Source organism: Callospermophilus lateralis, chromosome 2, assembly GCF_048772815.1.
Source record: "Callospermophilus lateralis isolate mCalLat2 chromosome 2, mCalLat2.hap1, whole genome shotgun sequence".
NCBI lineage: Eukaryota > Metazoa > Chordata > Mammalia > Rodentia > Sciuridae > Callospermophilus > Callospermophilus lateralis.
Window position 1 is genome coordinate 161,770,857 of NC_135306.1, and position 15,480 is coordinate 161,786,336.

The window sequence follows — 15,480 nt, forward strand, 5'->3', positions numbered from 1 at the left end:
CCAGGGGTAATATTTGGAAAATGTCACCAACACTCCGGGGCCAAGCTTTGGGATCTCTTCCTTGAAAGCTCATGGTATTCTGCTATTCTAGATGCTGGGCAGAGTGGTGAGGGTCGGTGTGACTTCTGCTCTTAGGAACAGACTGTAGACTGCTCCCTGCACCCATTTCCCAGACACTTCCCAGCCGGAGCCCTGATGAGCTTTGCCAATGAACCTTACAGGATTTAGGCCCCTAAAGAGCAAAGGCTGGGTCTTGAACATTTCACACTGCTCCAGCTGAGTGGCGGGTGGAAGGTAAGGAGGAAAGAGGGATACCCGTCAGGATGGCAGTGAACACAGCAGTGTGCTCTCATCACATGGAAAGCCCTTCACCATCCCCTACCCACAAAGGTTCCGGTCGTTCAGCACCTTCTGAGTCCAGCTCCCAGGGCAGGCTCCACCCAACCGCAGGCTGTGTTCAGGGGAAGGATCTGGAGCCTCACTCTGCTAGGCTACATAGTGGGCAGAGGCCTGCCATCGCCAGGCCTGATGTAGCGGGGTTTCCGACACTCGTATGACAAGCCACCTGTGAACTTCATGAGGGCTCCTGCACCTCCAAAGGGGCAGATTTGGGGCCCTGGTCTCTAGCTTAGCTGCTGGTGCCTGCATCTGCCTTCAGAGCCAACTCAGGTCATGGCCAAGGGCCCTGTACTCCTTCCCTTCCATCTAAGGAAGGACGGGAGGGACCGGAAGCCAGCTAGCAGGTTTGGCAAGTGTCCCATTCCTCACTTATCTATTCAATGATTATTTATCCTAGCCATTATTCTAAATTCTGGGGATACAGCAGGAGACGACTCAAAATCCCTCTATCTCCCTGCATTTTAGAGATATGCGACTCAAAACTGCTGACCTAGATCTGATTCATCTTATTTGTTTACCTGTGTTTGTTCATTTACTCAGCTGATCATTACTGAGCATCTACTGTGTGCTGGGAATACAGCAGGGAATGAAACAGAAAGGATTTTCCATTCTGTAGAGCTCAGGGTTAGGTTTTGATTTTTCTTTAGAGTTGGATTAAAGCAACATTCTTCCAAGTGTGATACCCCAAGAGTTGCTTCACAAATAGGGAGTTCCATAGTCACAAAGTTTGAGAAATGTTTTATACTGATCTTGCCAGTCCTTCTGAATCTTGAGGATGCACAAGATTCATTAGCATGTTAAAGGTCTCCCTAGGAGTCCTCTGGTGAACAAGCTTAATTAATTGTTCATATTGGCTTCCCATTCTTACTTGGAAATTTTGTTATTGGTTTGGTTTGGATTTTATAATCTTCAGAAATAGCATTTGGTAGAATATTCTTTATCCACACTAAATTAAAGACTTACATTCTAAAAGTAAAATAATATAATTAAATTATAATTTACCACCACCACAGAATCAATATACACACATATATGTATTTGTGTATGTGTAGATATATGTGTGTGTGTTTGTGTATACATATAATAGAATTAAACATTAGCTCGTGGAGTGACAATTCTCTAAATTTTAATGCCTGTAAAAGAAAAAAAAAATATGTAGACAAAACATGAGACAAATCTGACTATGCATTTTTTTAAAAAACAGCATATAATAGTAAAATTTAAAATCTTTTAGGCATACTGAGGAAAAATCTGAATTAAATGGAATAACGAAGAAGTCAAATGCCATGGTATTTAAAGAGTTCCTTGACTGCTGGGCTTCCCAGGGCCCTCCCCCAGTGGAAGTGATCCATTCGTATTTATTTATGACCAGAAGATAAATGCACAAAGGCTGCAAACAAATAATTTCACTTAAGCAGATTAAAAAGCTAAACACTAAGAAGAAAAAAGAAAGCATTTACAGAAATGTTCTTTCTTGGCTTCCAAAGGAATGTAAATTACTTATGCTGTACCACCGACTTAGCAAAAGAAAAAAGTAAAGTAGATTGCAAGAGAAAATAAGAACTTAGTATTGAGTTAAACATACTCTGGGACAATCTTTTACTGGAAAGCAATATGGCAATTATTATTAAGATCCAGAAGCCGGGCTCAGTGGTACATATCTGTAATCCCAGCAACTCTGGAGGCTGAGGCAGGAGGATCGCAGGTTCAAGGCCAGCCTCAGCAACTTAATGAGACCCTGTCTCTAAATAAAATTTTTTTAAAAGGGCTAGAGATGTGGCTCAGTGGTTAAGCACCCCTGAGTTCAATCTCCAGTACCAAAAAATAAAAAAAATAGATTCAGAAAAGGGCTATGACCTCTCAGCCCAATAATCCTACCCCAGGGAATGTATTCTAAAGAAATAACCCAACAGGAGGAATAAATCTGAGCTGCTTGAATACTAAGTAGAGTAAGTAGGTCAACCAGAGTGGGGGAGCTGCTCTCCTTTATTTCTGTGAACTCATTCATTTTTATAACTTTTGTTTTCAATTCCTTAAATAAGTAAAAGAAAGTTTCTGCCTCCTCCGCTGGCCCAGCTATTACATGGCGAGCGTTTTCTCTGTGCAGCACTGGGCCAAGGACTTAATACACAGCTGCTCATTAGCATTTCACCTCCTGGTGAAAACCTTGAGGTCAGCACTAATGGTAAGAAGACCCTATTAAAGTAGCTCACTGGTACCAGAGAGGCAAGTCCATAGCGACCTCTTCAACTGTGAAGGCTCAAGAGAGGCCACCAGGGCCCCGGCTCAGAGCCAGGCGCCTGTTCTAAGGGTCCTTGGTGTATGGTAAGGGCCCTGGACTTGGCCAAAGCCCTGGCTTTGACTCCTGGCATTTTGTTCTGATTTGGCGACATTGGCCAAGTTCCCTCTGCAAACTGGGACCAAACAAAACCTCAGCATAACATTTTGTGAAGGTGATGAAACCCATGAGCTGAGCACTCAGCCCGAGCCACAGCACTCTGCTGAGTCCTGGATAGCACTTGGTAATGAGCCCAGGAAGACTTTCTGCAGACACTCTAGATCAGCTGGGGCTTAGAACACCTGGCAGAACATCTTCAGGTTGAGGACTAGGCAGAGGCCCAGTGCTCACTGGGCAACCCCATCTATTTCTTTCTAGTTCTCTAGCTTCCCCAGCCACCCACCTACTGATCCCCAGACCTCAGTTCTAGAGCCCCCTTCCCTCCCTCCATGCCAACAGGACTTGAGTTTGCTTTAGAGAGTGCCCAAGTCACAGTAAGAGGGAGCACAGTCCTGGCTCTGTTTCCAGCCATCCACCCACCACTTCCCTACCCACACCTCCACCTGCACTCTACCAGGACGTCCAGCTCAGACCACCTCCAATCCTGATTTCCCCTGAAATGGGCTCCACCCTTGGCTGCCTCCATTGCTGCAAACAGCAGTTCCCCTCTTCCTGTTGCTCATCCCCCAATGCTGAGGGTCCTTCTCGATTCTACTTTCTCTTGGCCCCACATCCAACCCATCAGCAAATCCCAGCAACAGCAGAATATGTCACCTCCTCACCACCTTCACACTAGCTGGCCTCAGTCACTGTCGTTCCTTCCTGGATTATGGCAGAGGCCTCCTAGGAGGCTCCTCTACTTCTCCCTCCACCCCTCAATCTATTTTCAACACGCATATGGAGGGATCCTCTAAGTCAGGTCTCCTGCTCAGAGATCCTCTCCACCCCCAGCTCCCCAGCTCCTACCTTGTAAACTCCAAAGGTAAACAGTGGTTCAAGGGTCTCTATCCAGCCTGGCCTTGCACTCTGACCTATTCCTCTCCTTCACACACTCTACTCCAGAGTTGAAGGTGATAAATATGAAAAACAACACACTGACCTCCCGCACCTGTGCATTCTGCCTTAAAGCCTTTGCACTGGCTGTTCCCTTTGCCAAAAATACCCTTCCCAGTATCCATACGGCCGCTCCTGTCCTTTGCTCAAGTCTGTTCAGGCTGTCACTCTCAGGGAGGTGTCCTTGTAGCACATGGGCTGCATTCCTAGGTGATCCTACTCACCTCACCTACTAGGTTTTTTTTCCACATTTATCACCTTCAGCTCTGCCGTGCAACTCAGTCATTCGAGTTGTGTATTGTTTATGTTTTGCTCTGTGCTAGGGCATAAGCGCCCTGAGTCTGGGATCTCTGTTCTTTTGAGGGCTTACGTCACCCCAACAGGTAGAACACGCAGGGGCCCTCAGGAAATGCTCGTGGATTATAGGCTCTCTGGTCTGGGCCTCAGGCTGGGAGCCTGTCGGGGCCAAGGAAGTTCTTGCTGGCATCCACCGCAGCTCAGGAGGGAGGCCTGGAGGAGGGGGAGGACACTGTGCATCCTGCTGCCTCTGCAGACTCTTTGGTTTTGACAGGAGCCTTGGTTTTGCCTTCTGAGGGGAAGCATCCCCACACAGTTCTCTTGGCAGAGTTGGGTCCACAAAGTGACAGGTGGGCTTGGGGGGCTTCTAGCAGGGCTAGGCCAGAGGTTGGCGGTAGAGAGCAGTTCCAGGGGGAACTGGAACAGCGGGTTCCACTTTGGGGCATGATAGCCCATGACACCAGGCCATACAGGTCCTCCCACCTCCTTGCTGTCCCCTGCTCTGGGGTCCTGACACAGAAATCCAGATGACAGGATAAAAACAAGGGGGGATGCTACCAGCACCTGGACCAGGGTGGAGCGAAAGCTGCCACTGGAGCCCCTACATCAAGACATGTGGGTGGCTCAACTTGGCTTTGACCTTATAGGCCTAGTCGTCCTGTACATGTAACCAAGGCCAAGGGAGGCTGCTGTCCACTAGCAACTCCTCAAGTTGTGTGTGTGTATGTGTGTGCGCGCGCGTGGGGGTGGGGGGTGCCTAGAGCACCAGAAGACCAGCTGTCCTCTGAACTGCAGGAAGTGCCTAGTGGTGGTGGTGGGGGGGGGAAGAAAAGGCAGGGTCCCAGAACTGAGGCCCTAAACCTGCTGCTGTTGGCCAGACAACCCAGGTCCCTTGCTGCTCTGCAGCCTACAGAGCCATGGGGAAGACACACATGAGCTCCCAACACTTGCACCAAAGGAGGGTGGTTCAGGGGGAGCCTCCCCTGAAGGCTGGGGCCTATTGTAGGCCCTCCTAAGGCTGCCATTTCCCCAGTGCTCGGCCCAGTGTCCAGGATGAGGGTTCTCGGGTAGGAGCTGGTCATCCCTGGGTTTCCAGGGAAGGGCCTGGCCTCAGCCCCTTCCGCCAATCAAATTTTGTGGCTTCCTCTTGTTTGCATTTAGTCTAATGTATTGGTCTCTGCACAGAGGCCGTTGCTAAGGCCAGGCAGGGCCCTCCGAGTAAACTACCTGCCCTGGCTTCAGGACAGTGGAGGGTGTGCCTGTGTGTCAACAACCAGGCCCACTCGTTGGACCTTGGACACCTTGTGAGAGTACAGCAAAGCCCAGTAGCCAAGTCCCAGAGTCAGGGGAGGGCCCAGAGGCCCAGCACTACAGTCAACTGCTTCTTTCCTGAAGCTCCATGGGTGCTCCCTGAGTATGCCCAGGTGAGTCATGCTCCAAAGACCCCAGGATGGCAGCAGCTGACTTTGGACATATGCACCTTTATCTTAGAGGACCACACACTGCACAGGATGTTAGTGCTGCTGTGGGCGAATCTTCCTCCCAGAGCACTTGTGGCATCCCCTGAGGTGGACAGAGGGACTGCCAGCTCAGACCCCTTCCCATGGCCTTCCCCATTCTACTGGGATCTTTTCAGTGTCCCCTCAGCCATCATGGTCCACCTTACAAGTACCTTGTGCCTAGTGTCCCAGCCATCTACCTATTCATGCTCAGAGACACTCTAGCAGCCCCTGCCCCTGCTCTGCTCTGTATTGGAGAGGCATGGCCTCCACACAGTACATCTTCCAGTGTTTCTTGCAACTGACCTCCTGTTAGGTTTGACTGCTGGATGCACTGGTGGGAGGCTGAGGGCAAGATCAAGGGAGAAACCAGGGTGGTCTTCCTGCCTCTCTGCCTTGCAGCCATGGCTGTGGTCCCTAGGCTTTGGTAGCCCCAGCCCTTCCCCCACCCCACTCTCTGGTGGCTTCCCACTGTGCTCATCTCTGAGTTCCTGCACGTCCCCATCTGGCCATTCAGCTGCTCTAACACCTTATGACTCCTTACCTTTCCTCTGTTGAACTCCCTGGTTTCAGCTCCATTTTCCTGATTACACCACTTTATTTCTCAATTTTTGTCTACCGAGAGAACAGGGGACACAACAGCAGGGGAGGTTCCTCCAAGCCTAGAAGCAGAAATGACTGGCCATTAGGACCATGGCTCTATAGTGGCCCTGGACAACTCCTCTGAACCTCAGTGTTCTTTCCTGGAAAATGGAGTTAATAACAATCATGGAGATCATGTGTTGCTCTGTTATCTTCCTGGGTCCTGGGGTGAGTAGAAGAGTCTCGAGACAGGTGGAAATCAGGAGTGCCTTCCACTGCAGAACCAGGGCAGCCCAGGGCCCTGGGCCAGGCCCAGGCAGGAAAGGGCCTTGGGACTTGGCTGCTGCTGGGGTGGTGTGTGAGGTCAGACATTCCCGGGATGTTGATGGCAATGCCTTCCCCAAGAACTAGAATTCCTGCGTCTCCTCTGTCACCAGGAGCAGGAATCTGGTCAGAGTGCTGAGAGGAGCGTGAGATGCTTGGTTCTGAGCTGACCTGCTTCCCGCCAGGAGGTCCAGCTGGCTGCTGCTCTGGGAGGAGCAGATCCTTCTCCCCCAACCCACTCCCCACCTGCCATCCTGGTCCCCCCATACCACACACCCCGCCCTTATATAGTCCTGGTTTCTCCCTGAGCTGAGAGGACTTCAGGCAGAGTCTAAAGCAAAGAGCAATCTGCCTAGGGGAAGGAGTGAGGGGCTGGCCTCATGCAGCATAGGTGAGCGCCCTGTCCCCTCACCTGGGCAGGCTGCAGACGTGGCTGCCAGGTGAGTGGCAGGCCAGCAGCTGCAGTGGCTCCGACACTGTGCACTCCCATGCTGCCCGGGCGAGGTGCTCTCTGGGTTCTGCTTTCCTCCACTCTTCCACTGGTGCATCATGGTACCCTCCTCTTCGGGCTGTCGGGATGTCAGAGACGGTGGACACAGAGTGCTGAACAAGCATGGGTGCTGGACAATGAGTTGTGTGGCCTCAGGATGGTTAATAGTACCCCTGCCACTGACACCAGTTTGATCAGTCCTTCTATGACCTCTAGGTTTGTGAGGACAGGAACCCAAGGTCTCTGGAAGCAAAAATCCTGACATAAAAATGAGCCTTAGAGCCCAAAGTACCTGTGGCTGGATGGAAACAGGACGGGCATGTCCTCCTTTGGGGTGTGCCTTGGCTAGCTGGTAGGGGGTGCAAAGGAAACACTATCTTCTTGTCTGCAGTCTCTGTATCCCAGTGCCCACTCACTAATCACCAGGCTCCACTATAAGACACACTGGCCCTGGCTCTGCAGTACTGGGGCACCATTGGTCAGCCGTGTCCTCCACCCCTCCAGGTCTCCAGGGAGCAACTATTCTACTCCTGAGTCCCGCTGGCAAAGCCAGAACTCTCTGGGAGGAAGAAAGAAAAGCAGAACCCAGGGTATCCCTGCAGTTTGGGTCTGGTGCCACCACAGCCTGACTCAGCTGCCTGCTGCCACCTCATGCTGCCAGGTCACCACCACCTCCCTGAGTCTCCTCCCCTCTGTGGGTCCCCCAGTCCACCTTCCACTCTGACACAGAGTGGTCTTTCTATGCCACTAATCTGATGATCCCAGTCCCCAGCTTATGACTCTGCAGTGGAGGCGCTTGCAGTAAAATCCACCCTGAACCTGCCACTCAAGCCTTTTCATGGTTGGATGTCAAAGGACTCATTTCTGGCTTGCTTTCTTTTCTTTTTCTTTTCTTTTCTTTCTTTCTTTTTTGTTTTGTTTTGTTTTGTTTTACATGCCCCCATGTCCTCCAGCCACATGGACTTATTTTCCACTCCCATGCAGATGGCAGCTCTCTCCCACCTTGCTCTTGCTCCAGAGGCCCCTAGAAGTACTGTCTCCCCTTCTGTGGGTCAACTCTTGCCCATCCCATGCTCCAGCCCAGGTAAAATGGCACCTTTAACCTAGTATCTGCTGCATGGACGTCAGACCTCCCACACCTTACACCTGTTCACTGCCCCCTCTTGGATAATTTGCCTTATAATATAGATATCTATGAACATGTCTCTTCCTCTCTGAGACAAAAAGAGGTCATTGAAGGCAGAGACCATGGTGACTGATGCATTTCCTAATCCCTAGCATAGGCCCTGGTCAGAGGAGGGTACAGTAGCACCTGTTAGGTGCATGAGTATTGGGCATGTGGCTCACAGGCACCCAAACATACCTGTTCTCAGATATAGTCAGGTATAGAGCTGGATCTCGGCCACAATAATTCTGTATAACAAACCTTTCAGATCTTAGTGGCCTATGGCCTCGACTTTCTTGCTCGTGAGCCTGTGGGTTGGCTAGACCCTGCAGGTTTAAGGTGGGCTGGGCTCCCATGGGATTGGCCAGGCTGGGCTCCAGGCTATAGGTTGGCTCCAGGTGTGTTCCATGTACCCTCAACCAGGGACTCAGGCTGAAGGGGCAGCAACCATCTGAAATAAGTTCCTTTCATGGCAATCTAGCAGGAGCATGAGTGACAGGCCAGACCTGCAAGTCCACCTGAAGCCTCTGCTCACAATACATCCAAGAGTTTCCACTGGTCCAAGCAAGTCCCACAGCCAAACCTCCATCACAGGCAGGGGTGCCCCACCTACGCTGGTGAGAAGGACTATAAACACACAGTCCCCTGTCACAGAGAGCAAGTGAAGAACTGTGGGCATATTCTCAGTCCAAATTTGCAGAATAAAAGCCACAAGCCTGGATATCTATCTGGGGATCTGTTGTGCTCATGGACACACAGACTGGTCCCCATCCTCTGATGCAATGTGTGGCCACGTGCTTGCAATCTAATCTCTCTAGGCTTCAGTTTTCTCCTCAGAAAAATGGGTCCAATAATACTGCTTGGCTCAGAGGATCATGTGAGCTTAACAGGCTTAGCACATGTAGAATGCCCAAGTGCCAAATGATTTGTGGTTTATATTGAGCACCCCCAAAAATAGCTGCTAGAATACTGGATGGCGAGATGGAACAGGTGGAGGGGCAGGGAGAGAAAGTGTCCCTTGGAGCAGTGAGGAGCCAGGGAGGACCCCAAAGCCCTGTGAGTTGGATTTCACAATAGTGGGGCTCCCAATATGGGGGACTTTGCTGGGGGCAGTTTGGGGTGGGGCATAAGCAGGATGAAAGGGGATTGATAAAAAAGTGTAGAACATGAGTGCAGCCAAGTCTTCCAAGAAGACAGGCTAGAAAGGAGGAAGAAGAGAGAAAGGGCTGCCAGGTGAGGTCTGAGGTTAAAAAGTGGTTTCCTAAAACTGGAGCCTTCAGTGTATGTAAATCCCGGTGGAAAAAATCTAGTAAGCAAAAAAAGTTAAGAGCCGGGGAAAGAAAAGACAATGGCTCCTATGTGGGGACAATGGGTGAGATCCAGCCAAGATCAGTTTAGGTCTTTCCCTTGGAAAGGAAAAAGGGCAAGTACTCCACGGTGACCAGAGAAGGGTTACCCGGCAGATCAGGAACCAAGAGGGATTCGTCCACTCACTCAACAGGCAGCCCCTGAGCACCCACTGTTAGGTAAACTCCTGCCACAAACAACATGGGCAAAAATCACCGCTTAGATTCTAGTCCTGGGAGAGAGACAATAAACAAATAAGAAAACTGTATAGTTGATTGGGAGCTGAGATGTGTGGCGAGTGAAACTTCAGGGTGCGTTCTACAGGACGGCTGGTGCAGGATCTCTGAGAAGGTGGCGAAGGAGCCAGCCCTGCATGCAAGTGTCCCTGGGCAGAGCATCTTCTAACCAAAGTGAGAGCAGTGCAAGGGGCCTGGGGTGGGGAAACAGCAAGGAGGTCAGAGCCAAGCGAACCAGGGGGCAGTAGAGGAGCAAGGATACAGGGGCCACTGGGGGCCACAGTAAGTAAGACTCTTCATCTTTATTTCCCTGTGAAAAGAGGAGCCCATGGGATTTGAGCAGAGAATGGCAATGTCTGACTTGTGCTTCTGCAGGGTCATTCTGGCTGCTGGGAAAGGCTGAGGGGGTGGGGCACGGCAGCAGGGAGCTGGGAGCCCAGGTTGACCTGTTTCTGTCATCCAGGCCAGAGGTGATGAGGCAGGGACCAGGTGATAGAAAGCAGGGCTGCATCCCTGATGGATTTTAAAGGGACAGCCACCATGACTGGCTGATGGCTTGAGTGAAGGATGAGAGGAAGAGAGAAGTCAGGGAAGCTACCTGACCACCGGGGGCTGATGCTGCCACCTGCCAAGATGGCGACGGCTGTGGGTGCGGCAGGTTGGTGGGCAAGTGAAGCATTCAGTTTGGACAGGTTGAGTTTGATGCGCATGTTAGACGTCCACGTGGAAGTGCCGAGTAAGCGCAGTATGTGTGTCAAGATTCAAGGATACCGCCAGGCTGGAGAGTGAGCCTGGGAGCCATTGTTGTCTCGGGTTATTTAAAACCATGAGATCCGCAGGGGGGACATAAGGGTAGACAAAGAGTTTCAGAGCCTGAGCCCTGTGGCCCTTCAGCGTTCTGACACCAAGGAGAGAAGGTGGGACCAGCAAAGGAGACCAGAAAGGAGATATCGGGGCTGAGAGGAGGGCTGTGTCTGAAGGGCAGCTTGATGGGCTGGGTCAGATGCTGCTTGTGTGTCAATAAGATGAGAACTGAGACGTCACCCCTGGGTTTAGCAATAGGTTGGGCCTTGTGATTTGGACACCAGCAGCCAGCGGCTGGTGAGCCTGAGGTGGGCCCTCTGAACATGTTGGGACCCTCCCTACCATTAAATGGGATGAGGAATGTGTCCATGCCCTGCACACAGGAGGTGTGCCCGAAATGCTGTGCATCTGCTGGGCAGAGGGATGGGCTCCAGCAAAGGCAGAGCCGCTCTCAGAGGTGGGTCTCAGAGCCCCTGTGTAGACTGAGGCCTGCACCCTTCCAGAATCCCGCCCAGACTCCTGAGGAGCAGGTGCCCTTCTGGAGTCACCATGCCACCATCTCTCTAGAGCCTGTTCTCTCAGCAGATGAGCCTATCTCCCCCAAGAAGCCGAAGAGTGTCCCTGAGCCAGAGCCCGATGATACAGAAGGTGGAGCCACCTCTCCCCTGCCCTCCGAGTGGACCTCTGTGAGGATCAGCCCTGGGGAGGACGGGGTTGGGCAGGACGTGTTGGCCGTGCGTGTCCTGGTCACCAGCGAGGACAGCAGGTAGGCCCAGGCGGCTGCAGGATGGGGACCACACCAGGGTTGGAGGAGGAGCAACATTTGGGATCTGGCCTCTCCACTCACTTGCAGAAGGACGTCTCTGGGCGTCAGTTTCCTCATGAGTCAAATGGGGACAATCATAGCGCCTGTCTCAGAAAGAGTTGTAAGGATCAAAACATTAGCATGTGGAAGTGTGTGGAACAGGCTCAGGGTGTAATAAACCCTGAAAATGTTAGCAATTATTTTCCCGGGGAAGGGAAAGGTCCTGGCATCACTGTTGTCTCCCAGGAGGTGACTGTCACATGGTCTGCAGCAAGGGCTGCAGATGGGCATTACCTGTCACAGGGAGGGGCTCCTGGGGCCCTCCCACCCTGAGAGCGCAGTGCATGGTGATGGGGAAGCCAGCAGGGAAATGAAGCCTGGTGACTCCATGACTGTCATTGAGGGTGTCATTTCACCTCCTGCATCAGATCCCCACCCAGAGTGGTAATGAGAAGTGCAGACTCCAAGCCTCGCCCCCAGACACACCCCCAGACACACCCATATCATTCAGGAGCTCAAGCAACAAGAAGTATCTGTCATCTACTAGACTGAGCACAGGGCAGTGACCAATTCGACGCAAAGTCCTTGCTCTCACCTCCTTTCTTCAGGTTGGGCAGACAGCCAGCAAACAAGGAAGCATTAATGGGAAAAATAAAACATGCACCAGGTAGAGAAGCAAAGTAGGGGCACATGGTAGAGAGCCACGAGTCAGCTCTTAGATTGGGCGGCCAGATGAGGACTCTGTGTCCTTACTGACTGCCAAAATCATGCTTGGTAACAAGCCAGCACCGAGTGAGTGACTTAACCCCGTTTATTACATCCTCGACTGTGGGGGCCAGCAGCTCAGCAGGCCCCGGGGACAGCCCTGGCCTTGGTGGCCTGGTCCAACAGAGTTCTTCTGCATTAGAGTTGGCTGTCAGCTGTGGTGACAGAGGGTTACTGTGCCCTGCGTCTTCAGCCTCCATCCAGCAAGTGAGGCTAGCTCAAGAGGAGAACAGCACAAGGTTTCTGGAGACCCAGGTTTGGCCCTGCCCAGTACTGTTCCCATGGCATCTGATTGGCTACCGCAAGTCACATGGTCAGCCCAGATTCAAGGAGCCAAGAAGTAGGTTCCACCCTTTATGAGAAGAGCGGCAAAGTCCTATTGCAGAGGAGTGTGGCTCCAAGGAGAAGGATGGCAGCCATTTTTGCAGAGTACCTAACATGGCCTGCCTGAGGAGGTGACATTGAAGCTGAGAAGGGGTTACCAGGAAGGAACGGTCAAGGAAGAAGGGCAGTCCAGCCTTGACAACAGCTAGTGCACAGGCCCTGGGTGGGAGTGAGCCTGATGGAGGAGAGGTCTTGGAAGGAAGGCAGGAGTGGGGCCCAGGGAGCCTGGGAAGGGCTTGCGTTCTAAGCCAGAGATCATTGAAAGAGAATTTTCAAGTTGAAGAGTGACATCTCAGTCACAATTCTTGAAAATCGGCAGGCCCTGGTGCAGGGAGTGGATGGGTCAGGTGGAGCAGAGCAAAGGCAGGGAGATCAGGGAGGGAGATCAGGGAGGGAGAGCCTGTGGCTAGGGACTGTGGAACAGCGGGGATGGGTTTGCTGGTTGGCTGAACCTGAGGGAAGAAGAGTTCAAGGGCAACTCCCAGGTTTTGACTCCATCACTGAACGGATAGTATGATCATTTCCTGAGGTGAGAAGGATTTCAGGGGATATAGGTCAAGGGGAACCAAGAGTTCAATCCTGGACCCCCAGGGTTTGAGTTGCCCACATCCTTGTGCAGATATCAAGTTAGCAGTCCAACATGCAAGTCTAACATCTGAACTTTCAGGGAAACAGGACTGAAGATGGTGAGTTCAGAACCCACTAAACCAAAGGACTTGAGGGGTCCTGAATGGAGTAAGATTATCCTCCTGTTGATAAAGGGGAGCTGGGCCTGGAATAGAGCCCCAGGGCATTTGCACATTCAGAAAGCAAGCAGGGAAAGAGCGAGCAAAGCCCACTGGAGAGGAGGGAAACCAAGATGGGGCAGTTAAGGAGTCCAAAGGAGAGAGTGTTTCAAAAAGGGATCTGAGGACAAGGGTGGCTCAGGGCAGAGCACGGGTCCTCAAGGACGGTGTGGTTTGCTACCTTGGGAAGCTGTGGAGTCCAGTCGACTCCACAGAGAAGGGAGTTTGGGGCTTTCCAACAGGAGAGTCCTCATTAACGTCCACGACGTGGTCTCCGTGGAGTCAGTGGGCAGAGGCCTAATTGAAGAACGTGTGGGGACAACAGGAGGGAAAAAATGGAGGCAATGGTCACAGCCATCTAGCTTATTAAGTCTTGATCATTTAGACTCTGGAAAGGGGCCTGGGAACCCACGCTTCAGCAAGTGTCACAGGTGATTCTGATGTGCACATCTGCGTGAGAACCACTCCCCGAGAGTGCCCTTGGTAGTCACTAAGATAGAAAACCAGGGCCCAGAGGAGGGAAGGCACCTGCCCAAGGTCACACAGCCTTCTAGTCCTCTAGGCTCACCTAGAACCATCCCCACGGTAAGAGGCAGACACCCAGTTCAAGGCAGCTTTGGTAACAAAGGCAGACGTATTGGCTGCTGTGGGCCAGGAAGTCCAAGGGTGGTCCCCACTTCAGGCCACCTTGAGGAGGTGACGTTGAAGCCAGAGACTCACAGCAGCTGTCCCTTGCTGCCTCTGCACAGGTCAGCCCTGCAGCAATCCACGGAGAGGCTGTCCCCACCTGTGTAGCCCTCGCTAAGGAGGGCTTCAGCCCATATCCATAAATAATGTCACAGAACGGGATCCAGGGAAGCCCCCTCTTGGTGTTACCCAGGTCACACACCCACCTCTGGGACTGACCAGTGCACAGGATGGGGTGCCAGGCCTGGCAGGCCTGGGCACTAGGAAGGGTCCACTAGGCACACAGGTAATCAAGGGGCAGTGACCTAGTGGAAGAACCATGCTGGATGGATGGATGATAGATAGACTCATATAGATCCATAGATAGATAGATAGGAAGGATATTTATCTTCACTAAAATGTCTCATGCCCTCCCCACCCCAGGCTTGGGCTCGGGCTGTCTCCTCTGCCCACAACACACTACCTCCACTTCTCTGCCACTTAAATTCCTGCCACGTTAAACACCACGTCCCCAAATGCCAGAGAGGCTTTTCTGCTCCCCACCCCCACCCCCCATTCTGGGGGAAGGAAAGCAGCATTTCAGGGCCTGAAGTTTTAGGATCAAGTTCCTGTAGATGAGCTCCTTTGGCCCCCGAGAGCTCAGGAGCTGTGCTCAGGTGAGACCCTTCCCACTTTATGTGAGTTGTGGGTCAGCCATTTGCTGGGAGCTTTCTCCTGCTCTGATCCAAGCTTGTAGAGTCAACTTTGTGTCCCAAAGTACCAAGCCCAGGTGACTGAAGCAATAGGAGCTTCCCCTCTCGCAGTTCTGTGGGATGGAGGTCTGAGATCAAGGCGCTGGCAGGGCTGGCTCCAACTAGGGCTGGAGGGACGCATCTGTTCCAGGCCTCTCTCCTGGGCTTGTAGATGGCCGTCTCCTGATCATATGGTGGTGTTTTCCTACTGCGCACGTTCTATGCCCAAATTCCCTGTTCTTATAAGGCCACCAGTCACGTAGGATGGGGGCCTACCTAATAACCCCATTTTAACTTAGTTACCTCTTTAATGACCCTGTCTTTAAGTGCAGTCACCTTCTGAGATACTGGAGGTTAAGAATTCAACAGAGGAATCGGGGGTTTCAGACCTCAGATTATGGTGCAGTCCAAGGCTGGGGACTGGGCACAGATGAACTAAACCCCTGATTGATTCCAAGGTCTGCAGGAGGCAGGGATGGGAAGGGCGCGGTGTGGGTGTGTGCAGCGGGTGGGTTCCAGGGCTTCCGGCTCACCCACTCCCTCCTTCCTCCTTCCAGCTCCGATGCAGAATCTGACTCTGGCAGCAGCAAGGCCTCCAGTGCGAAGCCCTGTGAAGTGAGAGCCTGGCAGCCAGAATCCCCACCTCTACCGAAGCCCCTCACCCGGCACATCTCCTTGAGGGAGCCTCTGACCAGGGCAGACTCCCCGCCGTGCCTGGAGGAGCTGCAAGCTGCACACAGTGAGCAAAGGGTGCACCATGCTTCATTCTGGAACCCTGGGAGGGAGCAGGGACCCTCATGGCCTGCCTTTCTTCCTGGAGGCCAGGTGACAGTAGCACTCTCAGGGTGG

General features: G+C 52.2%; 1 protein-coding gene across 1 annotated transcript in view; it reads left to right on the forward strand.

Annotated features, from left to right (window-relative positions):
* Mical2 (microtubule associated monooxygenase, calponin and LIM domain containing 2) overlaps positions 1-15,480 on the forward strand; it is a 206,505-nt gene that overhangs the window by 133,935 nt on the left and 57,090 nt on the right. The window contains exons 21-22 of the mRNA XM_076846897.2: positions 11,060-11,240; positions 15,189-15,370. Coding sequence (XP_076703012.2) covers positions 11,060-11,240; positions 15,189-15,370 — 363 coding nt within the window. The remainder of the gene's footprint in view (positions 1-11,059; positions 11,241-15,188; positions 15,371-15,480) is intronic.